The sequence below is a fragment of the Ambystoma mexicanum genome, chromosome 8, assembly GCF_040938575.1.
Source record: "Ambystoma mexicanum isolate Mex_15411 chromosome 8, UKY_AmexF1_1, whole genome shotgun sequence".
NCBI lineage: Eukaryota > Metazoa > Chordata > Amphibia > Caudata > Ambystomatidae > Ambystoma > Ambystoma mexicanum.
In genome coordinates this window covers 826,925,658-826,946,902 of record NC_090929.1, presented here as the reverse complement: position 1 = coordinate 826,946,902, position 21,245 = coordinate 826,925,658, and the positions used below count along the sequence as shown (strand labels likewise).

The 21,245-nt window shown below is 57.3% G+C and overlaps 1 protein-coding gene across 4 annotated transcripts in view; it reads left to right on the top strand.

The window, feature by feature from the left end:
* The window catches only part of LOC138472491 (cGMP-dependent protein kinase 2-like), a 2,724,950-nt gene that overhangs the window by 2,580,956 nt on the left and 122,749 nt on the right, over positions 1-21,245 (top strand). For all 4 annotated transcript variants that reach the window (XM_069610703.1, XM_069610701.1, XM_069610702.1 and 1 more), the window contains one exon: positions 400-466. In XM_069610703.1, the coding sequence (XP_069466804.1) occupies positions 400-466 (67 nt within the window). The remainder of the gene's footprint in view (positions 1-399; positions 467-21,245) is intronic.

Genomic DNA, 21,245 nt, shown 5'->3' with positions numbered 1-21,245 from the left:
GGCAACTGCTGTCTTTGAGATTATTAGCGCCCGATATCCACTCTTCCTGTTTGTGTACTCATTGTTGGTACTGAAATCCCAATATACATTAATAGCGCTAGTAGCCACTTATAATCGGCAGCATAATATTTGTGGTAAACATATATTACCTAAGTGGACTTCAAAGAGATTACTTTGCAGCAAATGTTGTTTTATCAAAGTGCAATGCATATCATTCTTAAAATGTTACTGTGTAAATACTTGTATGGCAGCATGAATTTTTCCAAAACGTTGCTCCATGAGAGTGGTATGGCCAGAGTTCATAAGTGTGCAATGCTTATTTAAGCAAACAAAATGAATTATGACGTATAATAGAAAAAATAAGTATTCCACATTTCCACAACTGTGTTTTTTTTCCAGGTGGTTCCAAGGTTTTAACTGGGAGGGTTTACGGAGCCGGAAGTTGATGTCCCCACTTAAGAGAGAGGTACAGTCTAATTTCCGGATTTATAGACACATTTCACATACGACCTGATGAGACACATTTGATTATGATAAAGGAGAGAAGTGCTTGTCCACAAAACAGGATCATGTGTTTCACATCAAGAATGTAAGAACACATTATGTTGCATTGTCTACTTTGTATTGTCAGAAAACTTTATTAGAAGTTTCAAAGTAATATTAAGAGGCCGATTCATGGAATAATTAGCGCGGCGCAAGTGGGCAAAAACGTGCGATTCGCAGTGGAATAGCGAAAATCGCAGTGCAATTGCGAAAATCACACGAAAAGCAGCGCACGTCGATTCATGGAAGGCCGTGCGCGAGAAAAACAGCGGATGTGCGATAAAAAAGTGCGCGGCGCACGTTGGCGCACAGGCCATCTAACAGCGTGCGCCAGGTCACAGCGAAAATCGCACAGGCCACAGCGAAATTCGCACATAGCGCGGCGCACGCAACAAAAGTAGGCGGAACACGGGCGTAACACTCGGAATGGGGAACAACTTGCCAAAACGTGGGCGTCACGGGGGAAGTACAGGGCACAAGTGCGCGGAACGCCCACACGCTCGCCTACAACACGTATTCATGGAATAGAATAGGGGAAAAAAGCGCACGCTCAAACCAGCGCACAGGCACAAACACGACCGCCACAAGAAAGCAGGCGGTAGCGTCTCTGCGGCTGTAAGAAATGTGCGCCAAAAGGTGCGCCAACAAATCGCACCTATATACTGCCATGATGAATGTCCAATACTGTGGCCCTCCAGGAAAAATGACGTGCAAAGGGGTACCCACAAACACGGACACCCGCTGACAAAAAATACGTGTGCGTGTATACCGGGGTGCGCGGGAAGTCTAACACGCGATTTCAGCAGGGTACGTGCATCACAGGGGTTCGCGTGAAGTTTCACACGCGATCGGGCCTGGGGGAGCGGGCTACGTGTATATCAGGGGTTCGCGTGAAGTTCCTCACGCGATCGGGCCTGGGGGAGCGGGCTACGTGTATTACAGGGGTTCGCGTGAAGTTCCTCACGCGATCGGGCCTGGGGGAGCGGGCTATGTGTATTACAGGGGTGCGCGGGAAGATCCAGGGGTGCGCGGGAAGTTCCACACGCGAATAGCCTGGGGGCGCGTGTATTCCAGGGGTGCGCGGGAAGTTCCACACGCGAATAGCCTGTGCGCATGTATTTCAGGGGTGCGCGGGAAGTTCCACACGCGAATAGCCTGGGCGCGTGTATTTCAGGGGTGCGCGGGAAGTTCCACACGCGAATAGCCTGGGCGCGTGTATTTCAGGGGTGCGCGGGAAGTTCCACACGCGAATAGCCTGGGCGCGTGTATTTCAGGGGTGCGCGGGAAGTTCCACACGCGAACAGCCTGGGCGCGTGTATTTCAGGGGTGCGCGGGAAGTTCCACACGCGAACAGCCTGGGCGCGTGTATTTCAGGGGTGCGCGGGAAGTTCCACACGCGAACAGCCTGGGCGCGTGTATTTCAGGGGTGCGCGGGAAGTTCCACACGCGAACAGCCTAGGCGCGTGTATTTCAGGGGTGCGGGGGAAGTTCCACACGCGAATAGCCTGGGGGCGCGTGTATTTCAGGGGTGCGGGGGAAGTTCCACACGCGAATAGCCTGGGCGCGTGTATTTCAGGGGTGCGCGGGAAGTTCCACACGCGAATAGCCTGGGCGCATGTATTTCAGGGGTGCGCGGGAAGTTCCACACGCGAATAGCCTGGGCGCGTGTATTTCAGGGGTGCACGGGAAGTTCCACACGCGAATAGCCTAGGCGCGTGTATTTCAGGGGTGCGGGGGAAGTTCCACACGCGAATAGGCTGGGGGCGCGTGTATTTCAGGGGTGCGCGGGAAGTTCCACACGCGAATAGCCTGGGCGCGTGTATTTCAGGGGTGCGCGGGAAGTTCCACACGCGAATAGCCTGGGCGCGTGTATATCAGGGGTGCGCGGGAAGTTCCACATGTGATTTGACAGTGTGGGTCCTCCCAGGTGTACCCTGTACACCCTCCATGGCCCCTGCAGGCAGCCCACACCACAGCGGACTACCCCTCATCCCTGGTCATGTCCCGCAGGCAGCCCACCCACCATGAGCATGCCCCCCAGCAAAGGCACATGTCTCCTTGAACTAATGAACACCAACTCATGTCCCCTTGCACCCCCACCCCCCAGCACTGTGGGGCACCTGCCAGCAGGCCCCCACCCATGTCCAACTCATGTCCCCCACCACCCCCACCCCCCAGCAGTGCAGGGTCACCCTCCACCAGGCCCCCACTCATGTCACCCACCACCCCCACACCCCAGCAGTGCAGGGTCACCCTCCACCAGGCCCCCACTCATGTCTCCCACCACCCCCACCCCCCAGCCACCAGGGGCACCCTCCACCAGGCCCCCACTCATGTCACCCACCACCCCCACACCCCAGCAGTGCAGGGTCACCCTCCACCAGGCCCCCACTCATGTCACCCACCACCCCCACATCCCAGCAGTGCAGGGTCATCCTCCACCAGGCCCCCACTCATGTCTACCACCACCCCCACCCCCCCAGCACTGTGGGGCACCTGCCAGCAGGCCCCCACCCATGTCCAATCCATGCCCCCCTGCACCTGGGTCCCAACATTCCCCAATCATGTCCGTAATGCCCATCCTCCCCTGCCAAAAGGCCCAACCAACTATCACACCCACCCACATATCAACGGCAATTACATGTTACACCCCCAATTTAAATAATGCAATTTAACACATGTCTGTCACACACAATGGCTGCAAGTGAATGACAAAACACCCAACATGACATGCCTGAAAGCAATGAGATGATACGACACATTGAAGATTAAAAAAATAATATGTATTTAACAGTAAGTAGAATGGAAATGAAATAAGAAAAAACACAAAGCAAATCAAACAAAACAAGATGAATGTCCAAGAAAATAATCTGAAAAATTAAAATAAGCCAATGAAGAAGATCATCCTGGGTCCATGAGCCCTACCAAATTAAACCTAACTGACTACTAACTAAAAAGTGAACTATATACAAAAAAGTGGTGCATTGTCCAATCGCAACCAAAAAAAAATCAAAAAAACAAAGGAAACCTAACCCTAACTATACAACTATATACAAAGGCAGCGGGCTATTCGGACGGCTCACTGGTTGTTGTCATGGGCCAGGGCATCATCGAACTCCTGGTCAATGGCTTGGAGGCGGGCATGTTCCCTGGCCCCGAGGTCCCGCAGGGATAACGCAGTGTCAAGCTCAAACTCCCTGCGAAGACCCTCGAGGCACTCAGCCTGCCTCAGCGCCCTCCGCATGGAGTCCTCCGCCCTGACCATCGTGAGCCGTTCCTCCTCTGCCCGCTGCCGCTCCGCACCTATCCGCTGGCACAACCTCTCCCACACGGAAGCCACTCCCATTCCAGGGTTCTCCTGCCCTCCGGCCGATGCCTGCACCCCTGATGTTGATGGCCCCGAGCCATGATGCCTCCCACGTTGAGCCTTCTGCTGCCTCCGACGTAACTGCCTGTGCCAGCACGACGGCATCCAGGCTGATGGAAACCACCGACGCCGTCGTGCACGTGCCCTGCCCGATGATGCCGTCACATCCTCCATCTGCTGGGGTCCAGTTGCTCTGGTGTCCACCCCTGCTGGATCTCTGACTCCCGACTGTGGCAGGGATGGGATCCCCACCGAGCTGGCTGCATTGGTCGGGGCAGGTCCACAGGGGGCCCTGGTGGCATCTGGGCTGGAAGACGGCAAGGAGAACGACTGGTGGATAGCCTGCACAGAGGAGGAGAGGGCCGCCACATTGGCCAACACATGCAGGAAACCCCCGAACATGGCCGATCCCAATTGGGCCACGTCGGCACGGTGCACTCCGTGATGACGTGCGTGCTCCTCCCGGGAAGCACGCACGGCATCACGAATCACAGCCGTGCGCATCGCGACCCCAATCAGGACCTTCTCCGCACGGCCAGGGGTTCCCACGTCCGCAGGTGGAGGGGAGTCAGGTGACATGGACATCCCCTCTACCTGCGGACAGGCCTGGGACGGGGCATCCCTGCTGGTGCATGGTGGTGCACTCACAGGGTCAGGGACAGCGACATGCACAGGCCCCTCCACGGTGACCTGTGCTGCCTCCTGCCCCTGGCCCTGGACTGCACCACTTGCACCAGCAGGGATGCCCCCACCAGGCCCCATGTGTGCCCCAGTGGCGGCCTCCTCCTCCTCTGTGCAAACCACCAACCTGGATGGCTCCTCACCATCTCCCACCGTAGCAGGCCCCTGTGGGGGCTCACCCACCCCTTCCGCTGCAGCCGTGGGGGCATCCCCGCCGCCTTGCTCCACAGCGCCGTCTCCGCCCTCTTCTTCACTAGCCGCTGCGTAGAGGGAGACAAAGAACACAAGCATCAGGGCACTGTACAATGGTCCCCTAGACAGGAAGCAATAGCAGATGAGCACCACTGTCAAAGTACACTTCCATCATGTCCCTCCACAACACATGGGTCAGTCCAGGCAAAACACACACAGTAACAGGCATGGTGCATGCCATGGACATTTCCATGCATGTCCAATGGACTCTTGAAACATTCAATGATATGTAACTCACATGCATCATGGCTCATGCCCATCACATGCACACACTTCACCTCAGTCACATCCATCTGGCCCCAAACACACCAAACACAGCGGATACAAGGGTAATTTGGCTGCTTTACTGAATCTCTGCATTGTCACACACATGTGTCATGCATCCATGGCATGCACAAGTCACAGACACGCAGGTCAGGCACACAGACATGGCTACCATATATGTACCTGGCATCAGCACCCATCCCTCACCCCCACCCATGTCCAGGTACAGAGACTGGCATGCTCTCATGTTCAAAATCTGAATAGGGCTCCCCATGCGGCATTTCAACACATGCAACAACCATGTGCATCACACATCACTGGTCGCACATGCATTACCATGATGTCCCTGCACACATACATGCATACATGGCCTATGGCACACATACAGGCAAGTATCATAGAACCAGCACACCGCAACATGCCCTGTCTCACACAGTAATGTATGGACACTTACCGCTCAACTCCAGACGGGCCTCCCTCTCAAGGATCTGGGCGTGGAGCGCTGGGCGTACGCGTTCCAGGACCCTCATCTGGATGGAACTCATGCGGCCCCGGCCCCCCTCCACGAGGCCCGGGCCTTCACAAGGGTCCTGGACCTCAAGTCCTCCCAGCGCTTCTTGATCTTCAGGACGTCGCGGGTTGCACCCCCTCCGCGTTGATGGCAACCACACAGTCGGCCCAGATCCTCTGCCGTCCTTCCTTGCTGGCGCGGGACGATCCAAAGAGGGCATCATACTGCCCCAGGACATGCTCCACCAGGACACCAACTTCGGTGACAGTGAAGCTGGTGCCCCTCTGCCCCTCTGGCCTGGGGTTGCCGCTGGTGCCAGATGTGGAAGTGCCCGACATGGCAACCCCAGAGGCAGGTGTGGGTGGGCAACTGGGTCCTGGGGCTGGGCTGTGGAGCGATGTAATCCCAGTCGGGAGTCTTCAGTTCCAGCAGGGGTGGACACAGCAACTGGACCCCTGCAGATGGCTGATGTGCAGGCACCAAATGGCAGGGCACGGTGGCAGCAGGCAGGCAGGCAGGCAGGCAGCAGCAGATGGCACGTGGGAGGCTGCTCGGGGCACTGGGGGGCAGTAACTCGGCCTTCTGGGCAGGAGCGTGGGCTTCCGTGTGTTTTCGCGTGGCCAGCTTGATACGGAGTGATTTGGCACGTGAATATCCTGCACGTCAGCGTGAAATCCGAGGAAAGGCCCTTAGCGCGTAAGCGCGTCAGCACGCATACGCGATTCTATTGGACCAGAGTCCCTCAGCGCGTAAGCGCGTCTGTGACGTGACCCGCACGGGTGTTCCCCACTCAGCACGTGATGACGGGGCACACGTGGAGATACTGCACGTCAGAGTGTCATCGCGTGTAATTGGACAAAAGTGCGCGTACACGCGATTGGCCTATGTACGTGTATTTAATGGGTGCGCGGCCACTTACACACGCAAGTACGTCAGCGAACCTGTATCCCGTGGTGCGTGTGAATTTCCACACGCTATTGGACTGGGAACTGGATTCCAGGGGTGCGCGGGTCACACGCTTTATCCCGTGGTGCGTGTGAATTACCACACGCTATTGGACTGGGAACTGGATTCCAGGGGTGCGCGGGTCACACGCTGTATCCCGTGGTGCGTGTGAATTTCCACACGCTATTGGACTGGGAACTGGATTCCAGGGGTGCGCGGGTCACACGCTGTATCCCGTGGTGCGTGTGAATTTCCACACGCTATTGGACTGGGAACTGGATTCCAGGGGTGCGCGGGTCACACGCTCGCCTAGAACACGCGCAAAGCATAAAATTGCGGACTTTAACAATAACAAGCTCAGACGCCAGGATGAACATACCGTTCCTAGCAGCAGTGGCAGTGGGCTACCAAAGGAGGAGGAGGAGGAGTATAGTCAGGGCCAGAATATTCACACCCAGAACCAGCCTTTTCGGGATGCCTGATGACCAGGTGTATGGGAGGTACAGGTTTCCACCACACATCATACTGGACCTGGTGAGTGAGTGGGAGGATGACCTCACATCACCCACCCTGTGCTCCCAAGCACTCAGCCCCCTGGAGAAGGTCCTCAATGTACTGCACTTCTTAGCCACTGGATCATTTCAGCGGACAAGTGCCATAGTGGGTGGGGTGTCACAGGCCACCCAGTCACGCTGCCTACACCAGGTCTTGAACATCATGACTGCACGCCCATCAGTCCGCAGGCACATATACCTGCCCAGAACACCTGCAGAAAGGCATGCTGCCGCCCTGGATTTTTACCCAGTGGCACGATTCCCCAAAGTGCTAGGTGCCATCGACTGCACCCATGTGGCTCTACGTCCCCCCAGGGCATCTGAGCACATCTATAGGAACCGCAAGCACTGGCATTCCATCAACGTGCAGGTAGCATGTAATGCCAAGGGAATCATCACCTCAGTATATGCCAACTATCCCGGCTCCACCCACGACAGCTTCATTTACCGAATGTCCACCCTAAGCCGGGACCTAGAAGCTGGGCAGCATGGCGATACATGGCTGCTTGGTGAGTATGTATGCCACTGCACATGCATGCATGTTGGATACTGAGCAAGGTCACAACCTCACCAATGATACCAATCCCCACCTCCACAGGGGACAGTGCCTACCCTCTCAGCCCCCACATGATGACGCCAATTCGGAACCCCACCACGCCACCCCAGGTAAAATATAACACAGCCCACATTACAACCAGGGGCATAGTGGAGCGCACATTCGGAGTGCTAAAGTCACGCTTTCGCTCCCTTGACCGTTCTGGTGGGCAGCTGTTATACGCTCCCCCAGTAGTGTGCAGGATCATAGTGGCAGCATGTGTCCTGCACAACGTTGCAACACGCCGGGGCCTGGCCGTGGACATGGTGGTGGCCCCACATCCCCAACCACATGCACAGCCGCTGCACATGGGAGGGGAAAGGGCACGGGGGGAGGCAGCCCGTACACAGCTAGTGGCTAATTACTTCACATAGAAATCACACCCCTGTGGAGTGCACACTGCCCTGGCACATTCCATCTGACAATCAATGATGACTCAACCTGACACTGATCCTGAATGTCTGGAGAATGAACCGGGAATACCATGTCAGCCTGAGATTGTTCACCTGGAAGTGTCACAATGTGTGCATCCCTACCCACACAGACACCACCAATGCAGTTTTGTGAAGTTACACATTGAAGCAGCTAAAATGAATACCCACTTGCAAAATTCAACAAGAGGACAGTGCCATGTCAGCCAACCCAACCCCAGCACTGCCACACGACACACCGTGCCATGTCATGCTAATTGCAGGTAAACAAAGTAATCCCCACAACATGACATCACTCTCACTATGTACAGTGGCACTATTAGAAACCTGCAACACCTGAAATGCTCACAGCAATGCCGGACCAACAACATACTTGAGCACGTAGTACCATTAACATGACATCACAAATGTTACATATTAGTAGTCTCACCACCTGGAAATGCCTGCACTCCCACCACTACCAACTGTGCAGTGTTGGCGCCATGTAGAGTTGTAGGTGCACTGCTGCCAACATGGTCCCCATCTCCAGACTAGAGGTCCTTGTGTGGACTTGAGGAAGGGACCTGCAAATTGGGAGGTAGACACAGAAGAAGAGTTACACATCAATGCAACATGCAGTGTACAACACAACAGCAATATGCACTATGAATGTATACACAGTATTGACTACAGACTGGCCACACAGCTCATGGGAGTCCAACGTCACTGTGTAATTCACTGTCACTTGGGCACACCCTTTGCAAGCCCATGGAAACGGGAAGCAGGAGGGGTGTGTGTGACTCAAACCCAAGCATCTGAACCAAATACATTACAAGCCTGCATGTGCCCAGCCACAATGCAGCGTATGCCCACAGGAACCACGGAAGCCAACAGATCGAAGCCAACAGATCGAAGCCAACAGATCGAAGCCAACAGATCGTCCCAAAAAAATTGGGAATAAAAGAAATCAAAATAAAAATAAAAATAAGAAACAATCAAAAATGGCCATTGATGGGCCCGGGGGGGTTGGGGAGGCCACCCAGGAGGTCCGAGGACAGGATGCACACCAGAACCCACCTGCGTGGATCCTGGGAAGATAAAACACCTCCATGGGCTCATGGCCCACACGGCTACCCTATTGTGGGAGTATCACTGCTGTCGCTATTATCACCCTGTGCAGCTGCATCCGGAGGTGGTTGCACTATGGGAGGCAGCCCACGCAAGGCCCTAGTCTGCTCCTCCATGGCTGCAAGCATGCGGGTGTGGTAGGTCTGGTTCTGGAGGATGAGTGTGCGGAGGTCCCCATGCAACTACTCACGGGATGCCCGGACCTCCGCCCTCGTTGCCTGCATCTCAGCTGAGAGCGTACGGGTGAGACGCTCCAGCTGCTGTTCTGTCCTTTGGTGTGTTGAAGCCTCAAGCTCAACAAGAGTCATCCTGAGGTGTAGGAGCTCCTGCCTCAGGGCTTCCCTGTGGCCCTGGGACTCAATGAAGATGGCCTCCTGCAGAGTCGCCAGTGCCGCCCGCCTGTCCCTGTTGGACCGCAACATGTCCTCCCTGTGTGACTGGCAGATGGAGTCGGTTGCCTGCTCTAGTCGCTCCATCAGCCTTTCTGGGGGGACAATGGAAGTGGCCACCCTATCCATGGCCTGAGCCATCATCTCGGATGATGCAGCCTGTTGGGTAGCCATACCGTAAATGGATTGCTCCCATGCGGTATTGCCGGGTGGCGTACGGCCACCACGTCGGCGGGCACCACACCTGTCTGGGGCAAGGCGAACTGCGCCTTGCTGTGCCGGCACTGCCTGAGGCTGCAGGACTGCATTTCCCCTCTGATCTGCTGGGCCAGGAACAGGATCAGATGTCGCGGAGTGTGACCCTGCATCCGTAACCACCGAAGGCGTAGCTGCCAACACTGACATCCCCATGGAGGGTACTGACCCTGGTGCAGGTGGGTGAGACAGAACAGAATCCCTCCCTGGAACACTCACCTGCGACGGCACGTAGGTCTCATCCGAATCAACACCTGAGTACAGCTCGGGGGAGGTGCAGCCAGAGACACCCCTTGAGAGCACGACCTGCAGCACTTGTGGGTTCTCCCCCACCACCACACCACGTCCCTCACTGGTGGTTGGTCGGCCCTGGGACACCTCCTGGGTCTGCGCCATCTCCACAACCCCAGCAGTATCAGGTGCGTCTTCCCCTGCAAAGACATGTAAACAAAGAAATGGAAACAGGCATTAGCACCATGGCACACATTGAGGGCTGAGAAGCAAGAGAACCAGTACTTGATTGACACATGTCCCACATGACTAAAACCCTCCCATGCATGCACCCTCACTGCGTATGAAGTGCAGGCAAATGGCACACACTGATGACACCAAGATGGAAGATGAACACATTTTCTGCATGCTGCCTGGCAGTGGCATCACACATTGGCCTGTGATTGGCAGGTGAAACACACATGCCATCACACAGATGGCATGTACCATTGCTATTGAGTGAAGATGGAGAGGAGGGCAGAACCTATTCATTCAGTCCAGTTCCCGCATGTAATAGCTTTTCTAATTCTAACAGGTCAGATTTTTCACCTGGAGCTGCCAGTCTGAAATGGTCAAATTGCACAGGGACATGTGTGTACAAATGATATCCAGGTAACAAAGTCACTCCACTTTACCATAGCCATGTCAGACATGTGACTAGTGGACAGCGACATGCCTAGTGAAAGTGGTGGAATGCAAACAAACTGACTGAATGAACAGTGAAAAAGAAGCAAATATGTTGTGTCAAAGTGACACTTCAAGGGCAACTGGCGTGCAGTTGTGCTAGATGTCTACTGTTGGCAGAAGGGATACTGCTATGGCCAAATGCAGCTGCGCAAGAAGGATTGCATGAAGCACATGGCTGACCCATACGACTCAGGCGCACACACTCTCACCTGGCACCCGAACAGAAGCCCTCACACACACACCATGCACATGGATGACACACACATGCATGTGCACTCACCGGACAATGCCTCGTAATCAGCCAGATCTCCCACGCCTTGGATCTGTTCCTCCGTGACGTAGGTCCCAGCGACTGACTCATGTGGAGTGAGTTCCATGTCTACTACTGGAGACCCACCTCCAGTCACTAGAGTTGCGGCATGACTTGAGGCCAGCTTACTCTTTGCCCTGCGCTTTAGGTCATTCCAGCGCTTATAGCAATCATTGGCTGTGCGCCTCACGATTCCAAGGGCACTTACGATGTCCGCAACGGTCTGCCAGTGTGCCTGGCGTTGTGCAGGTGTGGTCTTGATCCTGCAACAATGACCATCTCGTTGTCATGTCCGGACACATACTCGACAAGTGCATTCAGTTCGTCATCCGTGAAGCTGGGCTTCCTGGACGGGCCGGACTGTGTAGCCGTGTCTGGGGCATCAGCCTGCGCCGGACGAGCACTCTTCCTCTTCCGCTTGGAAGGTGGTGGTGATCCTGAGTGTCCTGCGCCGCTCTGGACACTAGGGGCAGGAGCCCTGGTGGACTCTGTACCAGGAGTGTGGGATTGCACACTCAGCATGGGAGTTGGTGCAGGCATTGGCTCTAGTGTGATGGTGTCAGGGGGAATGTCAGCAGCATGGACTAGGACCAACACTGTCCTGGCTGGGTGTGTGAGGGCTGGGGTGGATGGAGCCGCAGCTGCCCCTGCAGCCTCTCCGCCCTGCCTCCTTGGTGCAGCAGATGACCTTGCTGCCCCAGATCCACGTGGCATGATGGCATCAACGTGCACCAGCGCACGTGTCGTAGCCCTGCTGACCTGGAAGTCAGCCATGGAGTCAGCCAGGTCTGGTGCCACAATGGGCTGGTCCAACAAGGGCTGAGCATGGATGGTGTCAGCCACTTCAGCCTCAACGGGAGGGGGGGAGGGGGAGGAGGGGGGGGGTGATGGGTGCCCTTGACTGGTCCTCCACACATGGGGGGACAGGCTCACCCTGCAAGTTACGACCACGTCCCCTACCGGATCCACCACGCCCACCACTTGTGGCTCTTCCACCTTTGCCACCCTTACGGAATCCTCGCCTCCCAGCCATGGCACTGATATTAATGTGCGAATGGGAGTGGCTGTAGACAATTGTCCTGGGCAATTGGGGGTCAAAGGGGTTGGGTACCAGATGGTAATTGTACCCTAGTGCTCTAGCACGGCTGATTGTAACCCCTGGGGAAAGATGACGGGTCACGCAACGCACAGGAGGCCCAAAAAAGGGAGATGACGTGCACGCAACCCCTCCTAGACCACGTGTGCAGAAAGAAAAACCTGCACTACGCTGTGGCACCCAGTAACACAAGAATGAACGTATGCGTGTCACACACAGCCTAGAATGACCTCTGAAGGGGTAGGCTACACACAGGGCAAGCACAGAAGTTGGATACGTGCGTGACTCACCGTCTGCCAGGTAAAAGAGCGTGAAAAATGAGCGCGTTTGGCTGGCTAAACCCCCGCCAAAAGAAGATGTGTACGCTGTCTGAGAAGACAGGACAACAGTAGAAGGGGACACTGTTTGAGGGAACAGGCCCAGGTAAACCAGTAAAAGAGAAAAAAGAGAAAAAGCTGTCAGAGGTAACAGGGAATACGAACTGGAAACGCCGTGAAGTAAATCGCGTGTGAAACGACAAGAAGTACAGAATTCACCCACTCGCTCTCCACGAAAAGCACGTACAAGGAAATGGTGTTCTACATGTACCTTATATACTGGCCCACACGTACAGCGTCACTTACGCGGCGTGTACGTTCACCAATCACACGCTTTGTCACTCCTGCGTGTAGATCCATTTTCACCAATCACATGCTTTGTTACTTCTGCGTGTAGATCCATTTTCACCAATCACACGCTTTGTCACTTCTGCGTGTAGATCCATTTTCACCAATCACACGCTTTGTCACTTCTGCGTGTAGATCCATTTTCACCAATCACACGCTTTGACACTGGGACGTGTCACGCAACAATTTCCTGCACGTGCAGGTGACTATAGGCGCGCATATGCTGTTGACGGGTTTACGCGCTAAGGGCCTTTGCTGACGTGTGGGATTTCACTCCCTATCAGGCTGTCCACGCGTTCACACACGAGAGACCACGCTCCTGGCCAGGAGGCCAAATTACTGCCCCCCAGAGCCCTGAGCACGCTCCCACCTGCTGCTGCCTGACTGCCTGCTGGCCACGTGCCCCACAGTGCTGGTGGGTGGGGGTGTTGGGAGACATGGGTGGGGGCCTGGTGGAGGGTGCCCCTGCACTGGTGGGGGTGGTGGGAGACATGGGTGGGGGCCTGGTGGAGGCTGCCCCTGGTGGCGGGGGGGGGGTTGGGGGTGGACGTGGGTGGGGGCCTGGTGGAGGGTGCCCCTGGTGGCGGGGGGGTGGGGGTGGTGGGAGACATGGGTGGGGGCCTGGTGGAGGCTGCCCCTGCACTGCTGGGGGTTGGGGGTGGTGGGAGGCATGGGTGGGGGCCTGGTGGAGGCTGCCCCTGGTGGCGGGAGGGTGGGGGTGGTGGGAGACATGGGTGGGGGCCTGGTGGAGGCTGCCCCTGCACTGCAGGGGGTTGGGGGTGGTGGGAGGCATGGGTGGGGGCATGGTGGAGGCTGCCCCTGGTGGCGGGGGTAGTGGGGGTGGTGGGAGACATGGGTGGGGGCCTGGTGGAGGCTGCCCCTGGTGGCGGGGGGGGTGGGGGTGGTGGGAGACATGGGTGGGGGCCTGGTGGAGGCTGCCCCTGCACTGCTGGGGGTTGGGGGTGGTGGGAGACATAGGTGGGGGCCTGGTGGAGGCTGCCCCTGCACTGCTGGGGGTTGGGGGTGGTGGGAGGCATGGGTGGGGGCCTGGTGGAGGCTGCCCCTGGTGGCGGGAGGGTGGGGGTGGTGGGAGACATGGGTGGGGGCCTGGTGGAGGCTGCCCCTGCACTGCTGGGGGTTGGGGGTGGTGGGAGGCATGGGTGGGGGCCTGGTGGAGGCTGCCCCTGGTGGCGGGGGGGTGGGGGTGGTGGGAGACATGGGTGGGGGCCTGGTGGAGGCTGCCCCTGGTGGCGGGAGGGTGGGGGTGGTGGGAGACATGGGTGGGGGCCTGGTGGAGGCTGCCCCTGCACTGCTGGGGGGTGGGGGTGGTGGGAGGCATGGGTGGGGGCCTGGTGGAGGCTGCCCCTGCACTGCTGGGGGTTGGGGGTGGTGGGAGGCATGGGTGGGGGCCTGGTGGAGGCTGCCCCTGGTGGCGGGGGGGTGGGGGTGGTGGGAGACATGGGTGGGGGCCTGGTGGAGGCTGCCCCTGGTGGCGGGAGGGTGGGGGTGGTGGGAGACATGGGTGGGGGCCTGGTGGAGGCTGCCCCTGCACTGCTGGGGGGTGGGGGTGGTGGGAGGCATGGGTGGGGGCCTGGTGGAGGCTGCCCCTGGTGGCGGGGGGGTTGGGGGTGGTGGGAGGCATGGGTGGGGGCCTGGTGGAGGCTGCCCCTGCACTGCTGGGGGTTGGGGGTGGTGGGAGACATGGGTGGGGGCCTGGTGGAGGCTGCCCCTGCACTGCTGGGGGTTGGGGGTGGTGGGAGGCATGGGTGGGGGCCTGGTGGAGGCTGCCCCTGGTGGCGGGAGGGTGGGGGTGGTGGGAGACATGGGTGGGGGCCTGGTGGAGGCTGCCCCTGCACTGCTGGGGGTTGGGGGTGGTGGGAGGCATGGGTGGGGGCCTGGTGGAGGCTGCCCCTGGTGGCGGGGGGGTGGGGGTGGGAGACATGGGTGGGGGCCTGGTGGAGGCTGCCCCTGGTGGCGGGAGGGTGGGGGTGGTGGGAGACATGGGTGGGGGCCTGGTGGAGGCTGCCCCTGCACTGCTGGGGGGTGGGGGTGGTGGGAGGCATGGGTGGGGGCCTGGTGGAGGCTGCCCCTGCACTGCTGGGGGTTGGGGGTGGTGGGAGGCATGGGTGGGGGCCTGGTGGAGGCTGCCCCTGGTGGCGGGGGGGTGGGGGTGGTGGGAGACATGGGTGGGGGCCTGGTGGAGGCTGCCCCTGGTGGCGGGAGGGTGGGGGTGGTGGGAGACATGGGTGGGGGCCTGGTGGAGGCTGCCCTTGCACTGCTGGGGGGTGGGGGTGGTGGGAGGCATGGGTGGGGGCCTGGTGGAGGCTGCCCCTGCACTGCTGGGGGTTGGGGGTGGTGGGAGGCATGGATGGGGGCCTGGTGGAGGCTGCCCCTGCACTGCTGGGGGTTGGGGGTGGTGGGAGACATGGGTGGGGGCCTGGTGGAGGCTGCCCCTGCACTGCTGGGGGTTGGGGGTGGTGGGAGGCATGGGTGGGGGCCTGGTGGAGGCTGCCCCTGGTGGCGGGAGGGTGGGGGTGGTGGGAGACATGGGTGGGGGCCTGGTGGAGGCTGCCCCTGCACTGCTGTGGGGTGGGGGTGGTGGGAGGCATGGGTGGGGGCCTGGTGGAGGCTGCCCCTGCACTGCTGGGGGTTGGGGGTGGTGGGAGGCATGGGTGGGGGCCTGGTGGAGGCTGCCCCTGGTGGCGGGGGGGGGGTGGGAGACATGGGTGGGGGCCTGGTGGAGGCTGCCCCTGGTGGCGGGAGGGTGGGGGTGGTGGGAGACATGGGTGGGGGCCTGGTGGAGGCTGCCCCTGCACTGCTGGGGGGTGGGGGTGGTGGGAGGCATGGGTGGGGGCCTGGTGGAGGCTGCCCCTGCACTGCTGGGGGTTGGGGGTGGTGGGAGGCATGGGTGGGGGCCTGGTGGAGGCTGCCCCTGCACTGCTGGTGGGTGGGGGTGGTGGGAGGCATGGGTGGGGGCCTGGTGGAGGCTGCCCCTGCACTGCTGGGGGTTGGGGGTGGTGGGAGGCATGGGTGGGGGCCTGGTGGAGGCTGCCCCTGGTGGCGGGGGGGTGGGGGTGGTGGGAGACATGGGTGGGGGCCTGGTGGAGGCTGCCCCTGGTGGCGGGAGGGTGGGGGTGGTGGGAGACATGAGTGGGGGCCTGGTGGAGGCTGCCCCTGGTGGCGGGGGGGTGGGGGTGGTGGGAGGCATGGGTGGGGGCCTGGTGGAGGCTGCCCCTGGTGGCGGGAGGGTTGGGGTGGTGGGAGACATGAGTGGGGGCCTGGTGGAGGGTGCCCCTGGATGGTGGGGGCTGGGGGTGGTGGGAGACATGAGTGGGGGCCTGGTGGAGGCTGCCCCTGGTGGCGTGGGGGGGTGGGGGTGGTGGGAGACATGGGTGGGGGCCTGGTGGAGGGTGCCCCTGGTGGCGGGGGGGTGGGGGTGGTGGGAGACATGGGTGGGGGCCTGGCGGAGCCTGCCCCTGCACTGCTGGGGGTTGGGGGTGGTGGGAGGCATGGGTGGGGGCCTGGTGGAGGCTGCCCCCTGCACTGCTGGGGGGTGGGGGTGCAGGGGGACATGAGCAGGTGTGCAGGGTAGTCCCCTGTTTTGTAGGCTGCCTGCAGGGGCCGTGGAGGGTGTACAGGGAACACCTGTGAGGACCCACCCAGCCTAATCGCGTGTGACTTCCCACGCACCCCTGTAATACACGTACCCAGCCAAATCGCGTGTGATGATTCCCACGCACCCCTGTAATACACGTACCCAGCCAAATCGCGTGTGATAATTCCTGCGCACCCCTGTAATACACGTACCTGGCCAAATCGCATCCCTGTAATACACGTACCCAGCCGAATCGCGTGTAAAACTTCCCGTGTACCCCTGTAATACACGTACACAGCCAAATCGCATGTGATAATTCCTGCGTACCCCTGTGATACACGTGCCCTGGCTAATCGCGTGTGAAACTTCCCGCCTACCCCTGTAATACAGGTACCCTGGGCAATCTCGTGTTCAACTTCCCGCGTACCCCTGTAATACACGTACCCTGGCTAATCGCATGTAAAACTTCCCGCATACCCCTGTAATACACGTACCCTGGCCAATCGCGTGTTAAACTTCCCGCATACCCCTGTAATACACGTACCCTGGCTAATCGCGTGTTAAACTTCCCGCGTACCCCTGTAATACACGTACCCTGGCTAATCGCATGTTAAACTTCCCGCATACCCCTGTAATACACGTACCCTGGCCAATCGCGTGTTAAACTTCCCGCGTACCCCTGTAATACACGTACCCTGGCTAATCGCATGTAAAACTTCCCGCATACCCCTGTAATACACGTACCCTGGCCAATCGCGTGTTAAACTTCCCGCGTACCCCTGTAATACACGTACCCTGGCTAATCGCGTGTTAAACTTCCCGCGTACCCCTGTAATACACGTACCCTGGCTAATCGCATGTTAAACTTCCCGCATACCCCTGTAATACACGTACCCTGGCCAATCGCGTGTTAAACTTCCCGCGTACCCCTGTAATACACGTACCCTGGCTAATCACGTGTATAACTTCACGCGTACCCCTGATATGCACGTTACCCGCTTTGCGTTCCTCGTTTGCCAGCCCTGTAAACTGGTCCAGGGTTAGCGCAGCCCTTTGCGATGATTTAGCGATTTTGATGGCTTTTCCTTGCGCGAGGGCGTTCTTGGGGGCGTTACTGGCGCTGCTGCAGGGTCGCTGCGATACTCTGCGCCACGGCTGGTTTGGGAGCCTAAAATCCATGAATACGCTGTGCGCGGAAATCGGTTTTAGCGCACGTGCCTGGCGCAGTCAATCGCACGCGGACACTCTGCGCCAGCCGCTTGCGACACTTTTCTGCGAAATTCTATGAATTACCCTGTAAATATATTTACATATACAGATTTATATACATAGTCAATGAGCACTATTTGAGGGACAGTTACGGTGAACAACTTCAGTGCAACAAACCCCTTAAATTCAGTTGAAGTGATGTTAAAGTGCTAATTTCATGCAAATCCCCTGCAATGTGGTAGATATTGAAAGCTACACCACCTTAGTATGAGCTTCTCGTTGTTAAGCCCCTAAGCACACTGATGATATCACAAATGATCTCTGTGATGACATCACATATTACTTGAAGTTGCTCTTGAAGGTATTCACTTTAACTGTCCCTTAATTGAATTTTCTCAGTGACGTTTTGTTGTACTATATCTCCCACTATCTGTTATTCTACAATGTCTCCTTCTGATATCATAGCTCTTGTCAAATCCTTTGTTATCAATGTGTGTTCTTAAGCCACGCAACACAAGGTTTGATCTTCTAGGCATACTAAATACATGTATGGTGCTCAGTGTTTTAACCTTCTTGGCTAAAGCCTAATCCATTGCCTCGAAAGTTGCTGCATCAATAATAACTGGGAGGAAACGTGTGGCAGGTTGTCAGCACTAACCCCAATGGAGACTTGCACAGACACAGAGGGGTCGATTCATGGAACAAACGTGCACCGAAAATCCCAGCACAAGCAGGCGCAAGGTGGCGCAAGCGTGAGAAACCCAGCGCACGCGCACACATGCGATTCAAGGAAGACGCAGCGCGTGTTTCCCGCTGTCCGTGCGCCAAATCCTTGCATGGCGCACGCGGGCACACACTCCACCAAACGGCATGCGCTACGCGCACAGCAAAAGCACACATAGCGCGGCGCACACAACCAAAGTGGGCGGAACAGTGGGCGTAACACGCGGAATGGGGAATAATGCGTGAAAAAGAAGGCGTAACTGGGGAAGTACTGCAGGGAACTACACAGAATGCCCACACGCATGCGAACAACCCGTATTCATGGATTCAAATACGGGAAACCCGCGCACGGCAAAAGACGCACACAGGCGTCAACACATCTGCCACACGAAGGCAGGCGGAAGCGTCCCCGCGCACAGTATAAAAGTGCGCGCAAACAACAAACACGTATATACAGCTATGATGAATGCCCCATTTGTTGCAGCACTGATCGTGGGACGCCCCAGGAGGAGGAGAATAGCCAGGGCACGCATTTTCGCACCACGGACAAGTCTTTTTGGGATGCCTGACGACCAGGTCTACGGCAGGTATAGGTTTCCACCCCATATCATCCTAGACCTGGTCAGGGAGTGGGAAGATGACCTTACATCCCCCACCCTTTGCTCCCAAGCATTGAGCCCCTTGGAGAAGGTGCTCAATGTCCTGCATTTTTTGGCCACTGGGTCATTTCAGCGGACTACTGCCATAGTGGGGGGGTCTCACAGGCCACGCAGTCACGCTGCCTACACCAGGTCTTGGAAATCATGACAGCGCGCCCCTCAGTCCGCAGGCACATATACATGCCCAGAACACCCGCAGAAAGGCAGGCCGTTGTCCTGGATTTTTACAGGGTGGCACACTTCCCCAAAGTGCTCGGTGCCATAGATTGCACCCATGTGGCCCTACGTCCACCTAGGGCCATTGAGCACATCTACCGAAACCGCAAGCACTGGCATTCCAACAATGTACAGGTGGTATGCGATGCAAAGGGAATCATCACCTCTGCCTATGCAAACTACCCTGGCTCCACCCATGACAGTTTCATATAAACAATGTCCGCCCTGAGCCGGGCCCTGGAAGCTGGGCAGCATGGCGACACATGGCTCCTAGGTGAGTACAAATGCCCTTGCACATGCATGCATGTCACACACACACACACAAATACACAAACCCCAATAATCACAACCATTTACACCTCCCCAGGGGACAGTGCCTACCCTCTGAGCAATCACATGATGACGCCAATCCGGAACCCCACCACACACCCCAGGTAAGATACAACGCCGCCCATATTGCAACCAGGGCCATAGTGGAGCGCACATTCGAAGTGCTCAAGTCACGCTTCCGCTCCCTTGACCGCTCTGGCGGGCAGCTACTCTATGCACCCCCAGTAGTGTGCAAGATCATTGTGGCAGCATGTGTCCTGCACAATGTTGCAACACGGCAGGGCATACCGGTGGACATGGTGGTGCCCCCACATCCCCAACCACAGGCACAGGCGCTGCCCATGGGAGGGGACAGGGCACGTGGCGAGGATGCTCGGACCCAGCTTGTGGCCACATTTTTCACCTAAACTCCCACCCCTGCAGAGTGCACACAGGCCTGGCACAAACCAGGTGACAATCGATGATGACAAAGAGACAGTCAACTGTCACAACCTTACCACCCTGAGATTGTTGCCATGGAAGTGCCACATTGTGTGCATCCCTAGCTACTTAAACACAAGCTAACCTGTGTGACCAAAAGGCACACACATGATATATGATATGAGATGACATGGCATTTGTGACGTGCCTACACACAAGTGTTTCAAGGTACGACGAGGCAGGGAGGGGGGAACAAGGGAAGACAGACAACAATCCTACTAGGCCAGGTGTCATTTAGATTGCGCAAGTGCAGGGGTAGGGGGAAGGGAAAAGTGCAAGGGGAAGTGGAGGGGGGAGTGCAGTACAGGATAAGTAGAATAAAAAATAAATAAATAGGCCAGCTGGTGGCAAGTGCAAAGGTAAGTGCAGACAAGTGCTGGGAAGGGTGGCCTGTAGGGATAGAGAGACAGTCCCGCAGTGCAGGGGTTGCCAGGGAGGCAGTGCAAGTGGAGACTTGCTGGGCCAGGGACCGAGGTTGGTGAGAGTGGCCCAGTTGCAGATTCAGTGCAGTTTCAGTGAATAATTTAGCAAGGGAGAGGGAGAGAGAAAGCACAAGCAAAGAGGCAGGTTTTGAGGTGCTTCCGGAACCGGAGATGGTTCTCCTCAAGTTCCAGGGAGGCAGGAAGGCTGTTCCAGAGGGAGGCCCCTGCCGCGGAGAGAGATCTACCCCCAGCTCGTTGCTTCGAGAAGCGGCTGACCCTGACATGCAAAGTGTGAATCACACACACCTGCGAAACAGGCCATGACCTTCACTGTTATGTCACTCAAACCCTGCCAAACCACAACATGACATGGCAAGCAATAGTCATACACCAACACAGTACCAATAAGGTACACATTTCCATGTGAAAAATGTACATTGGTATCAGACAATGATGCCTGACATGGAATCAGATGAAATGACTGACCAACAACCTCCCACCCAAAATAAGTCATTCCTAAATGCATTACAAAAGTTGTAGCCGTAACATAACAATGAATGCCTGTCTACATGCACATTGTGCATTGCAAAATCAACACTGCAGCTTCTGTGTGCTGTGTCCAACTCCTGCAACACACTGCTCAGCGCACAGCACAGTGAACAGCCATTGTGTGTGATGCACACCCTGAG